This window comes from Ambystoma mexicanum, chromosome 1p (genome assembly GCF_040938575.1).
Source record: "Ambystoma mexicanum isolate Mex_15411 chromosome 1p, UKY_AmexF1_1, whole genome shotgun sequence".
NCBI classification, from domain to species: Eukaryota; Metazoa; Chordata; class Amphibia; order Caudata; family Ambystomatidae; genus Ambystoma; species Ambystoma mexicanum.
The window spans coordinates 653,562,710-653,576,647 of record NC_090921.1 but is presented as its reverse complement, the minus strand read 5'-3'; the positions used below and the strand labels follow the sequence as shown (position 1 = coordinate 653,576,647).

At 44.0% G+C, this 13,938-nt stretch overlaps 1 protein-coding gene across 2 annotated transcripts in view; it reads right to left on the bottom strand.

Annotated features, from left to right (window-relative positions):
* Positions 1-13,938, bottom strand: part of CD320 (CD320 molecule) — a 245,050-nt gene that overhangs the window by 152,750 nt on the left and 78,362 nt on the right. For both annotated transcript variants that reach the window (XM_069649710.1, XM_069649709.1), the window contains one exon: positions 5,489-5,860. In XM_069649710.1, coding sequence (XP_069505811.1) covers positions 5,489-5,860 — 372 coding nt within the window. The remainder of the gene's footprint in view (positions 1-5,488; positions 5,861-13,938) is intronic.

The window sequence follows — 13,938 nt, the reverse complement described above, 5'->3', positions numbered from 1 at the left end:
ACCACCACTCAGTCCTGTGGAGGTGTAAATTCCCATGGTACTCCATGGGGATTTTTGGAAATGTTTCTGTGATCGTTAATTCCGTGCAATCAATCCACCAGTTATTATTAGGAGACAAATACAGAAGTTGGCGGTGTGGAAAAAGTCGCAATAAATCCATTATCGTATATATTTATTTTTTAAAAAGTGACAGTAACGGATTTACAACCCCTTTAACAGCGTTCGGTTAAAAAAATGTCACAAAAAAATTCCAAATAAAAACTCGATTTGGAAAGACCGATGAGTTTTTTCTAAAATCTTACAGCCATGACCCTCGCCACACATGAGTGGCGAGCCCGGAAAGCGAAGTCACAGCCTTCCTACATAAGAGGTAGGCGTCAGCCTGGCAGGGTTTGGGAGAGCCGGCCTGTCTGGAAGTGGAGTGGGAGAGGGTGGCGGCCTGTCTGGGGGTGGGGGGACCTTTCTACAGGGTATGGGGGGAATCTGCCCTGTCTGGGGTGTGGGGCCGGCCTGTCTGGGGGAGAGAAGGGAGGCATCGGGGGAGCAGGTGAGTGTCTGTGGTGGAAGGGTTCAGGGAGAATGCTTTGGGTGGGGAAAGGAGGCAGTGGAGGAGTAAAGCGGGCCACGGGGGATTTTCCAGAAATTGCAACAGCGCAAAGAGGGTGGGGGTGGAACCCTCTGGAAATAGCGAGGTGCACATTTGAATGCCACAAAATATATATATATATATATGGCAAAAAGAAGCTTTTCCTGAGAAAGGCAGCTGGTGGAGTGCACTCCCAAGAGCAGGAGCAGAGGAAAAAATGTCCCTGCAACAAATAAGAGGAAACCAGACACCTCAAAGATTCCTGGCAACAAAAATTTCTTCTTTATTAGTGTTTATGCGTCATGAAAGGGAAACATCCTGGTAGGAAAAACGACGCGTTTCGCGATATGCAAACCGCTTGATCACGTAGGTTACAAACAACACAGATGATGGACTATAGTTTTAAAGCCTTGACAACTCTCTCATTGTATGTAGATAGTGTCTATCTGCTATTAGCCGGGTTTTTTTCTCGTATTACCGAGCGGACATCTTTAAACATTCAAAAAGATACATGATCATCTTGGGTAGTTACACATAGAATACATTTTCACATAAACCACAAGTCAAAAAAGTATTAAGATGCAGTTGCTGTTTTTTAAACTAGCATGATGAAAATAATGTAAAAGCCGTGTATAAATAAAACGACTTTATTGAAAACATTTGAAAGTATGATGCTAGAGTAATATATGTTAACCAACGAAAATGGGCAATGCTAAAAAAGGCATGATAATAATATTGCCCGTTCAGTTAGGCTGTGCAAATACGCAAAAGAAAGAAAATACAGAAGTTAAAATAACACTGAAAGGGTTTGGATTTGTATTTGTAAAGCAGCGAGAAATAAAGTGCATAGTGCTCTCCGTCCATGCATGTAATCCATAAGTATGGTGCTCAATAGACAAATGTTTGAATATAGATACAAATATCCTAATATTTATTTATCTATGGGAGCTATCAATACATGCATGGACTGCTTGCTTTTATTTATTTTTTTAAAAAGAGGGGGGGGAAGAGGAGAAACATTCCCTCTTTTGATAAAGTGCTAACTGCGTGCAAATGTTGCATTGATCTAAAGTGCAAAGTGCATTACGTATCCATATTTTTGAAAGAAATGTGTTTGCCTATAAGTCATATTGAATAGATATTTGCCCATATTCATGCATCAAATTGTAAGTTAAAAATACAATTAAATTTCGAATGGATTTAAAAATTACTAAGTGTTACACCCATTGACAATGATCTAGAATTTTAGCAGTGAGACACATAAAGGGCGCTTAAGATAAGTACCTAAACCTATACAGCTACCCATTTTTAAACAGTATTTAAAAAAGGGAAAGACACCACTATCTACAGAGATTTTATTTTTTTTTAACGGACAAAAATCGAAATAATTGTTCTGTGTGCAGCCCTCAAGATCACATGCAACCTTTTTTTAACCACACCGCTGAAGCCCATAGATTAATAAAATACAATCAACTAACAAGAAAACACTTGAAAAACCTCAGGTCCATGCAATCCCACTGCTAGTCCGCTTCAAGTAGGTCTGTAGGTCTGATTGTACATCCTCCCAGGAGGTAAAGTTGGTATGACAAGCTCTTCCAACAGTTCAGCTCGGGCAGCAAACAGTCTACGGGGAGACAATGGCTTCTGCTGGGTTGAGTCAGTGTTCTTGATGCAGTTCGATGACTTCAAGCAGGTTGAGTCAGCGCTCAAAACAGTTGCTCCCACGAATGTCGAGCCTGCGGTCGAGTTGTTCCAGACAGTCGACAGCAATGTTAAAAGACGTTTTTTTGGCTAGCTCTAAATGCAGCAAGCATTCAGACATTTTTTTGACCGCCAAAAGGAGCACTGAAGCGATCTGTAGTGGCCTGCAGCACTCGGGAGTCTTTACGTGCCCCACAGCTCTGGCTGTGGGTACAAGGCAGAGGAGACTCTAGTGGCTTTGTCCCTCTCACGGCCCACTCAGGCCCCGGCTGCTTCTTGATCTCTCCTCTGCAGTAGCCAGCGTCCTGGCCTCCAGGAAGGACTCTCCTCAGCTGCCCCCTCCAAGCAAGAATTCTCCCCTCTCAGGACCGTCTCTCCCAGCCCAGTTTCTCTCCTGCTGGTTTCCTCTTTCTTGCTGGCAGATCCACCTTTTATGCACATGTGACCAGTTAAAAGGTTGCAGGTGCGAGCCCTAGAATTCAATTACCTGACCACACTTCTATTCTCTGGACATGCCTGCCCCTTGCAATAGTTCCCAGGCCTCTTCTCAGTACCAGAATGGCGTAACTGAATGTTAGTGTGTACAGCTCCTAGCCGCCTCTTCCTCGTTACAGTACTACAGTGGTGGAACTGAAGAGGAAATGGCTAGCAACAACCTACAAAGGAGATGGTTTATTATCACAAAGGAAAGGGGATACCATTCCTCGCCCAAAGACAGCCACTCCCCAGGACCCTCCAAAAGTGAGGGCCTTTTCCCTGGCCACCGCAGAATAGGATCCAACGGGAGTAGGTGTGCAGATGCCCTCAGGATTCTCACAATTGCCCAGCATCTGACAAGCGCGACAATTTGGACAGTATTATGTAGCTAATGAAAGGTTAGCTCCCCCAAGCTCAAAAACACAAACAAGTATTGGCAAAGCTAATAATGTTCTCGCTCACTGCTGTTCATTGCATTTTGCATTTATAGGCACCAGACTGCAAGGATGATCGCACAGAGATGCAGGTATGCAAGAGAATGAGAAGGCCAAGAGAGGAAGCCGTTGAGAGGGTGCAATCGATGAGGACCAAGAGGAAATATGAGAGAAAAGGTGAGAGTGGGACGTAAAGCAAGGGTGTGAGGAATAACGAAGGAGTGCAAGCAAACATGAGAGTTGAGTGGGTAGGGGGGTAAGATCGGGGGGGTAGTGACCCCAGGGGGGACAGAGCGAGGGGCCCAGGGGAGATCAAAGGGGGGGCAACAGCAGGGGCCCAGGGGGGAGACAGCGGGTAGAGCGAGGGGGGCCACAGTGGGGCCCCAGGGAAAGCAAGGGGGATGCCACAGTGTGGCCCAGGGGAAAGCAAGGGGGATGCCACAGTGGGGCCTCGGGAAAGCAAGGGAGGTGCCACAGTGGGGCCGCGGGGAAAGCAAGGGAGGTGCCACAGTGGGGCCCTTGAAGAGAGTAAGGGGGTCCACAGCAGGCCCCAGGGGAGAGCCACAGTGGCCCTGGGTGACAGCAAGGGGGGGGGGTGGCAACAGTGGTCCCAGAGGAGAGCAGAATGGGTGGCAACAGAGGCTCATGGGAAGAGCAAGGGGGGTGGCAACAGAGGCCCTGGGGTAGAGCAAGTAGGGGCAGAGGTGGCCCCGGGGGGAGCACTAAGAGGGGGTGGCAGCTCACAGGGAGAGCCCGGGAGATTAGGGATCAGCCTTAACGAAAGGACAGGGGGTTTCAATTGCATTGTTGGAGGAGCTTCTTTGGAAAAGATTACCTCTCTCTGCTCCACAATCACTGCCATTGTTCAATATACTAGAGCGTCTCCAAAGTTGCAGGAGAGAAGCCATCACTGACTGTTGGAAGGAAAAACGGAAGGGCCTGCAACCAGACGATCGTTGGGCCCTTATGACTACAAACGGGTACAATTGAAGAAATGTACACTATACCCGATATTAATAATGTTATAACCAATTTTCTTCAGCAAGACTGTTGACGTAGAGGCAATATCAACTTTCTAATCTACATTTCAAATAATGATTAAATAAAGTTTAAAAAAATTCGAAGAGATCTATTGATCTCTGGAGTACATAAATAACTAAGGACGGGCCAACACATGTCGCACACTTGTGGTTCTTTAGGGCCATTCCTTTGATCTAAACTGGTAGGATTGGATGCTTTGCACATGCAAAATGTTGTTTTCCTTCTACTTTTACTTTCCCATTGTAGATCCTCTTAGCAACCGCTCCCAATTTCGCATTGCGGACGTCTTCAATGCCAGAAACATTTTCCATCAAGAGGAGTAAAATGCACCTTTTTCCAGTGCCCAATGCCCGGGATACACACCCATTGAGGGACAATCAGGGTTCTCTGGCGGCCGATCTAGTCTATAGCAGCCACCAGCGTTGAAGGTCAACCAGAAGCCATTAACGGAATTTGCCATTTAGTGTCACTGAGCAGCAGAGCGGACACAGCAGCGTATTACATCAATTACTGCGGTTTATCCAGAGCATCCCAGCTCTGTTACTACAAGGTCTAAGGTCATGTCAAATCAGCACAAGAGAGGCCCCCAGGACATCAATTGAGTGCCAACTAGGGTTTTGAGAAAGTGACAGCCAGTGCTTAAGCAGAGGAGCGGTCATTGAGCACCATTTAATCAGGGGTCACTGAAAGGAACGGCGGGAGAAGCTGAAACGTGGGGCCGGGCAAGATGTACACACTTGTATACCGCTGGTTTGTTCCATCCAGTATCAATGGATATCCCATACACATGGAGCAAACAGGATGTGGACGAAGCAATCATTTGGGATGTGCCTATGTATTTTGTTTTTTATAGGTTATGCATCGCACCACTACTTGTCACTCCCAGTCATCAGTGTCTATTGATGCTGCTTGTGGTATGTAGAGTTGTGAGAAGTTAAAACTATAAGCAATGTTCATATGTTGTATGGGGATGAAGTGCTTGTGCTATATCTCATTAATTGTATGCATGCAGAGGGTTACAGTACAAGAATTTTGGGAACGCATTTTTTGTGGGACTAATAGGGCCACACACCACCATTCACGGTTTGGACCAATTTCCTGGGAACAGTCTGAAAGCATGGATGGCGCATTAGCAACTGCCCAAGAATTTCTCAATTTCAAGCCATACATTTCTCATATCTGAGTGAAGATCAGAAAATGGCACGTGAAGATTAAAATTGGCAAAAGAAACAGTAATAAAAGTACGTACCACCACAATAGCGCTCATCACTTCCATCCTCACAATCTCGGTGGCCATCACAGTGCCAAGAAAGTGGAATGCAGTAGGTCGGTGTACAGCGAAACTCCGATTTCAAACAAATACGAGGGACAGGTCTGGGGCATTTTGCTTCAGATTCATCAGATCCATCAGAGCAATCTCTTTTTCCATCACACAAGCAAGTCTTTGGTAAGCAACTATTAGAAGAGTTACACAAGAATTCATTGGGTTCACAAGTAGGCGGCTGGCAGATATGCTCGTCACTATGGTCTCCGCAATCATTGTTTCCATCACAAACTAACGTATTGGGAATACACCGCAAATTGCTGCAGTTGAACTCAGAAGATCCGCACTTGATATTTCCTAAAAGACAAATTACAAAATCGTGTAAATTCAACATGCAGAGAGCACAATTTGTAGTCCAAGAAATATGCATGTAGAATAAAATGAACAGAAGGGATGAGGTGTGCCAACTGGCGGGAGCGATCGAGCAAGGAGGACTAAAAATAAATGATGTTAAAAGAAAAGACACAAGCTGCTGCATGGTAGTGGAACTAGTAGGTACCTCGGGCCTACAATTAGGTTAACAGGAGTAAAGGGGGTTTCGTTCCACTGATTCAATGCGCTGCTAGTTCAAGAACTCCCAAGACTACAGCAAATTTAGTAATAATTACTAAATAATTGTCAAGAGTTCTTGTATTTATGTTCTTGAAAGATTCGAAGAAGTCTTTGAAAATTGTCTATGCTGTAGTCAGTTGATTTATTCACATCTGGACTGTCATATTTTCTGTAGTCTTGGGAATTCTTGAACTAGCAGCGCATTGAATCAGTGGAATGAAACCCCCCTTTTACTCCTGCATGTAGAATAAGGTTAGACCCCTAACTCGTGAATTAGCCACAGCATGTTCAACATTAATTTTAGAAACAGCCACGATTGATCCTGCTTAGCCGCATTAAGATTATTTATTTGCATATGGTTTAAAATAAACTTTTACAAAATTGAAACATCAAGTATCCAAACACAAAAAATATATCACTCAATATAAAATTCCACCTTATAAATCACATCACATTTCACTAAAAAGAGCATTTTGCTTTCAAACATGTCATACAACGAGCAAAGTATACAATATATTACTTATTATACAGATTACATAGTTTTAAGAAACCTACCACTGCTAGTTTCAAAAATCGATTTCCCATTGGACATATTATGCCACAAATTTCCAAAGTCCACCCAGGTTAAATTATGTGTACATTTCTCAAAGTAAATAATACCCCCATGGCAATAATGCTGGACATACTACTAAGAGTCGAAACACGTTTTCTTTTTAATATATATCTTTACAGTACCTACAATAAGCCATCTTCAATAGGGTACTGATTCCCAACATATTATCTCGTTCGTTAAGAGAACAATCAGTCTAAAACGCATATCATTATTTCTAAATGAGAACAGCCTCAAATATTGTTCCACAATCCATACCTTTTTATGGCAAGTACAATGACAGTACAGCATAGAATTCACCAACAAATCTGTTTGGCAGTCCAATCTAATTCTTGTATAGTTTTTTTTCACCTTTATAGGATTAATAACCAGCATTCCTATTGGGATTACCATTTTAGTTAGCAGCAAAATACAAAGATAAGCAAATTCTCTCAATGAGCTTTCGTTATTCATCCCAAACTCTCTGAACTTAGCATAGAATAGTTCTGGTGAGGTTATGAATGTATACTAAACAGCCATCTGTTTCCACCAGACCCTGCTTCTCAAGGATTGCAGGCCCAACTCAAATCAAACTACTACAATCTATACGCTTTGGGGGATAAAATACATTACCCTTCGCAACATTATTGCTTCAAAACGGTCAAGTTCATTTAAAATCCACAGAGGTAAATGTTTAAACCCATAAATACATTTCAGAATCACTTTACCCATGTAAACTAAAAACTCGAATAGAAAATGTACCATATTTTACATCCACTGTAGCCATCTGAGCGGCCAGCATAACAGCTTTAGGTTTAAAAAAAAGTTCTAATTTCGAAGGAAAAAAAGAAAAACATGTGTAATTCAAACATAACATCTCTAAAAGTCAATCTGTTATTATTTATAAACCATGTAAAAGTACTTTTCTTTTCTAAAAAAATAAGAACCACTGTTTTTTGGTGTTTGTTCTTAATTTTGTTTTCATCAATAAAATGTGTCAAAGCATGAATTATTCTTTGTAGCACAATCGGTGTACAGTCAAATAAAATTATCAGAGTACGCCAACCAGGGGGTGATAAAGACTATGCCTTTAGCAGGTGTTTACCTATGTCTGTCATGTACAAGTTGAAAAGGCAGAGGGCCAAAATACATCCATGCCAAAGCCCATTTCTTGTTGTTATTGGCTTTGACATTATACCTTCATTATTTAAAACATACCGGAACCGAGGTTCCTTCGTATAAGTAGCACAGTATTTGCAACAGACACCTCGGGAGGCCCATTCTGCTCAATTTTGACCCCAATATATCTCGATCAACTGAATCAAAAGCCATAGACAAGTACATGGGCACTCCAAAAATGGAAGATAGCTGTTCCTTCCAGACTAGATTTCGCATACAGGACATTAAGAAGCCCCCACAATCTGTTCCTATCCGCATTTGTAGCTTATCCAGAAAGCTAGGCAAACCCATCCATTCCTTTATTTTCTCTTATACCGGTTCGGTAAGGGTTTTAGAATCTGCATCTATTAAGGTAATTGGCTGGATTTTGTCAACTTTTTTATGAATTGGGATAACAAAAGCAGTTTTCCACGATGCCGGGGTGGACATAGTATCCAGAATCTAATCAAAAGGAATCATATTTTTGCCAATACATCAGGAGATTGTTTAAAAAGCTTAGGTGATTTGGACTCCCCGCGCCCAAGAAACACTTGCCTTGAATCATCCTTGCAATGTCCTCAACTGTGAACTCTAGGCTCCAGTTAATGGGAGTAGTTATTTGGTAGCCTCCAAAGCATCACTGCTTCCTGCCATGAAGTTGATTAAAGTGGGAGACCTGTATATCTTCCGATATAGGGTTGGTTTGCACACATGCCTGGTTTAGCACCACTGCGTTATCCAATGACCAGAAATCAGCCTCCCTTTTCCCTTTGAAGGCCGCCAACAGTGTTGCCCATGCTGTTGATATAGCTGAAGTGCTATTTTTTAAATGATCAACTTTTGTTTTTCTTTTTTAATCTGAATTTTCTTATTTTCCTCCTCCAGATTTTGTTAACTGGCGGATAGCTTTCCTACTTTTACGTTGGAAGTCTTGTATGGAGGAGTCGAATCTGTGAAGGTGGTTTCCTCAACATACGTCTAAACCTTCAACAGTCCACTTCCAATTTTATTGACTGATATAGAAAAAAACATCTCAAAAGGACATTGTACACATATTTGTTCCATTATCATATTGAAACGCTTAAATATTTGTGTCATGCGACGCATTAGACTATTAAAACCAGGGTTTACTAACCGTGGCCCCGACATGGATCTAGGCTGGGGCGCCATATCACTTATTCAGCCACCAGCACACTATGATCGCACGTATTATGAAGAACAATATCAAAATGTGTACATATCTATCAAAGATTTACTAACAAATACATAATCACAGAGGAGTAATATCTACAATGCCAAGTGGGATATTCTAAAGGGTTTCCCCCCCAATAATTAATTCTGCATGCTCAGGCCCCAATCTTCCATAAGCCTGCTCCATCTTGAGCCTTGCACTATTTTTCTACGAATCTCTATCCCACTGTGTTGCCCCCAACCCTACCGAACAGGTCGGTCTCCATCAAACACTGTACATTAAAATCCCCTGCCACAATCACCTGCCCCACTGGAGAGAATAAAAACGAATCCTCAAACAGAACATGGAGATGGTCCATAGTAACCAAAATATCCATACTGGGAGACCAGTATATATTAACCAATAGGATATACTGAAACACATCTTCCTCCAGATTCTTTAAACTTACCGCCATCACCCCTTTTAACAAATTCACCTGCTTTAAGATAACAAACCCAATTTCGAATAGCTAAGTTGAACCCACCAGACGGGCGTCACCGCAACCCTTGGGTAGCAGGTTGAAAAGATAGTACAAACCAATTTCATATCTGTAGAAAAACGAACCCACTTTCTTGAAGGTAAATAAATGATAAGGATCTCAGATACGGACACAAATAGTCATCCATCAGCAACGCTGAGAAGCCTCTTGTTATTCCATGATATGCAGGTGAGAGCCTGCCTTGTGCTAAAGTTGCTTTTCTAAATCCATTAACTGGATAATTGATTCCCTTAAGGAGAGCGCCAGCCAACACCAATCTCCTACCTTATTTACTTTTCTCCCATCGTGCTCTTTTGCAAGCCCATCCTCCCCATATCTTGGCTTGCAGAGACTACTCCCCACACATGTTCCTTTTGAATACCTATTCCCACTCCCTTTATTCCAAAGAGGGTTAGATCATAGCCCAATTAGCAGAGGTTAGGAGCTGCCTTTAAGAGAACCGCAAACACCATTCTAAAGGGAATTATCAACCTGACACAGTCAAGCTTCGAACAGTGGAGACATTTCACAAGATCTAGATCTTTATTTGTAATTAAACTGGTACTTCATTTAAGAGGGCCAACACGTGAGATCTATTCAATACTCACTGTCCCCCTTTTCAAACATATATTCCAACTGCAAACTTTGATCGACATTCAGAAAGTGCTTTTGACGATTCCATTTTCTCATCCTGAGTAAACCCTCAGGCACTGTTTTTATATTAGTCTGTACGTTATCACTCATTATCCGCATTACAATATGTGAACAGGCAGCTGAAACTGTACCACATTGGGTTCATAACTGTTACCCTGTACTTGAGACCCTTGTCATAAAAATTAATGGTCTCTGTGGTCCTTCATGTCACAAACGCAAGAGGAAACACTCAATGTGAAAATACTCAGATGAAGATCACGTCATGAAAGTAGCAAGTCCAAAGAAAACTCAAAGAGTGTGTACTGCCATATAAATACTACCTTGGGAATTACTTCGCATTTTTATTTGACAGTTTATACAACTAGCGTAGATTGAAAAGTGCATTGTCATTGAATAGAGGTCAGTTTATTTCATATTGAACAGGGTTATCACAACACAGTGACATCGCTCCATCTCCGTTACACTATATGGACATGTTTCTTCCATAAATAGAGATGTTTCGGATTATAAAAAGATGCCAAAATGGTGGTCATCTGTGCAACCATACTCTGGAAAATGGTTGCAGTAGAAATAAGGCAACAGGTTTCATCCACCACTTACTGACATCACTATTGGCTTAAATGTCATAGCCAAATGCACTCAACGGAAGCTGGATCAGAGGGGGTAAATACAAACCTGAATCATAAACATGGTGATCAATAGAAACGAGGCCCTTCTCGGTGGTCCATCTAGCCATCGACAGACCAGTAGGTCTTTAGTGTCCTCAGTTTTGTCTCTAGCTTACATTTTCCCTAGTGGTGGCATATGTTCAACCGTCTTTTTTGATTATTCCCACCAAGCCTACCTCTCCATTTTCAGGATCCAGTGTCTGCCAAAATATTCTGAGAGCCCATACACTCCACATGATTTGCACTTACATCTGTACACAATAAGCAGTGCAACGCTAACCAAAATGAAACCTGTCATTAACGTGGCCTAATCACACTAAAACAACATCCTGAAGAGTTGCCCCAGGTCACCTGTTGGTTAAGCCTTCTCTATACATCACAGCAGCACATTTGCCAAAAGAATCTTCTTTGTGCAAGAACTGAGCCACGATAATCCCAACCTGGTTGTCAGGATTTCTTGGGTCATTTTTATTGTATTCCCCATGTGCATACTGAGAATCTTGCCCATCTACCACACAACAAACATCCAAGTAGATGAAGGATGGATGGGTTGATGACGTCGACATCCTTGCTCTTACTGAGACGTGGTTCAATGCCAGCTCTGTCACTGCTCTCGACAACCTCCTTCCCAAGGGCTACAAAATCCTCTCCAACACGAGGCCTAACCGGCCCAATGGTGGAATGGCCCTGATTTTCCTTAAGTGTGTCCCTCCTGCCATCATACCTATTCCTCTCTTGAGTGCCTCGTCTGCAAGCTCAGGGTCTCTCCTACTCTCTCGCTCATCTTCGCTACCATCTAGGGGCACCTGGCCCCATCTCTCTTCCTCTCTGAATGGGCCGTCCTCCCCTCCTCCCTCTTGAACTCTTCCTCCAAAGTCCTCCTCCTCAGAGACTTCAATATTCACCTCGACTCCCCTGAAACAGTCACCTCACTGTTACGTGACCTCTGCCACTCCCTCTCTCGCACCATCCCTCCTTCTGGTTCGACCCACTCAGCCGGACACACTCTGGATGCCCTCATCTATGGGGACATCTCTATCTCTAATCCAGTCACCATTCCCCTTCCTGGTCTGACCACCCTCTCCCATCTTCCTGCTTGGGGGGCCCCCTGTCCGACCCACCCCCCGCTGTGCCAGCCTCCTTCGCTGTCATTTGACCGATGAAGCGAGTGTCAGTCGCTGCTTTTGCTTCCACTTTCATCCCCCCGCCCTCCCCTGCTCCTTCCTCTCCCTCCGACTCCGTCCTTGCTAACCTGCACCTCTCCATCTCCAACACCCTTGACATCCCTGCCCCAGTCACGAGGGTCTGCCTGACTCCATTCTGGCATCTCTGAAACATAAGTGCAGAGCTGCTGAACGGAAGTGGCAGACTTTGGGTTCATCCTCTGACAAACTGGCCTGTTGCCTGCTCCAAAGCCAAAAATCGCTTTTCTATTCACTCTAAGAAGAGGACCCACATCCAAGCCTGCATTTCTGGAGCCCCCAACAACATGGCAGAACTTTTCAAAATCTGCAAGGAACTTGCCAATCCAACTGCAGTCTCCACCTCTCTCCCTCCTTCCCAGGCTCTCTGCACCGCCTTGGCCTCACATTTCACCTCTAAAACTCAGGACATCCTCTTCTCACTCTCCACCACCCCAACCTCCATTCCCGCTCCCAGTCATGCCTCCCTTGGCTCCACCCCATCCAGCTCAACTCTCCTCCCTCCTACCCATAACACCTGACGAGGTTGCTAAAGTTGTCCGCTCGATGAAGGTCTCCTGCAAACAGGTGCTCCGCTGCTCTACTAGAGCCATTAAAGACAACATCTCTCGCCTACTTCTGTAACCACTTTTTCACCACTGGCTCCTTCCCTCTTTCCCTCCAGCACTCCCTTGTGCAGACTCTCCTAAAATATCCGTCTGCTGCCCTTCTGGCTAACTATCGCCCCCATCGCCACCACCCCCTTCCTGGCTAAACGCCTGGAAATGTTGGCCCTCCCCCAACTGAACTTGGTTGCCTGCATGACCATCAATCTGGATTCCGGGCATCCAGAGGCACCGGAAACTGCTCTCCTGAACACCAGTGAAGACATGGCTTGCAAATCCTGACACCAACTCTCCTGCTGCTCTTATTCTCTCCTCTGCCTTTGACACGGTCAACCACCCCATCTTCATAAAACAGCTCAGAGATACCCTCAGCATCATGGACTAGGCACTGGATTGGCCGACTCTTTTCTCACCAACCGCCACTCAGTTGCAGCTGGGCCCTTTCTTCTCCACCACTTCACTCTCTACCTGTTGCGTACCTTAGGCCTCTATCCTATCGCCATGGCTCTTCAATATGTATCTCGCCCTGTTTGCTCACATGATCTCCTTCTCTCATTTCCAGTGTTATGCTGATGAGACACAGCTTTCCTTCAAACTTCCCTCCTCGACTTCCTCCTCTCATTCCCGATTGTCTGTCTGCTATACAGGCATGGTGGTGGATAATGACCCGCCAGTAAGATGGAGATCCTTCCCATCGGGACTCCTGACCCTCCCCCCCCCGTCTCCTCACTGCACTTACACATCCGTATGCCACAAGGCCTAGTAGGACCATGTTTGTATACTCTGTTCCCTTGCATTGTATTTACTTCCCTTGTTCAATCCTCATTTTCCTTGTGGTACTTGGGAACCCAATTCTGTTGTATAAGTGCCTAACAAATGCTCAATATGCTGGATGCTGGGTGCCTGTGTGGATTGAGGTCAATGGGTGGGTGAGTAATGAATAGGGATGGGTGGAAAAGAGGAAAAAGTGGATTTTGTGGAAGGATGGATGATGGGTGTGGTTAATGCACAATTGTGTGTGTATGGGTATGAATGGGTGTTTCAGTGATTGGATGAATGAGAGACTAGTTGGCTTGAGGTAAGGATGTAAATCAATGCATGGGTGTGAATGTGGGGTTCATGTTTGTGATTGTGCAAATTTATTGACTGATGGTGGGAGAAATGGGCTCATGATGATGTATCTACAATATATGCCACCATTTCCCTGTAAAAGACTTTCATGCTGTTTGTGCCCAAAT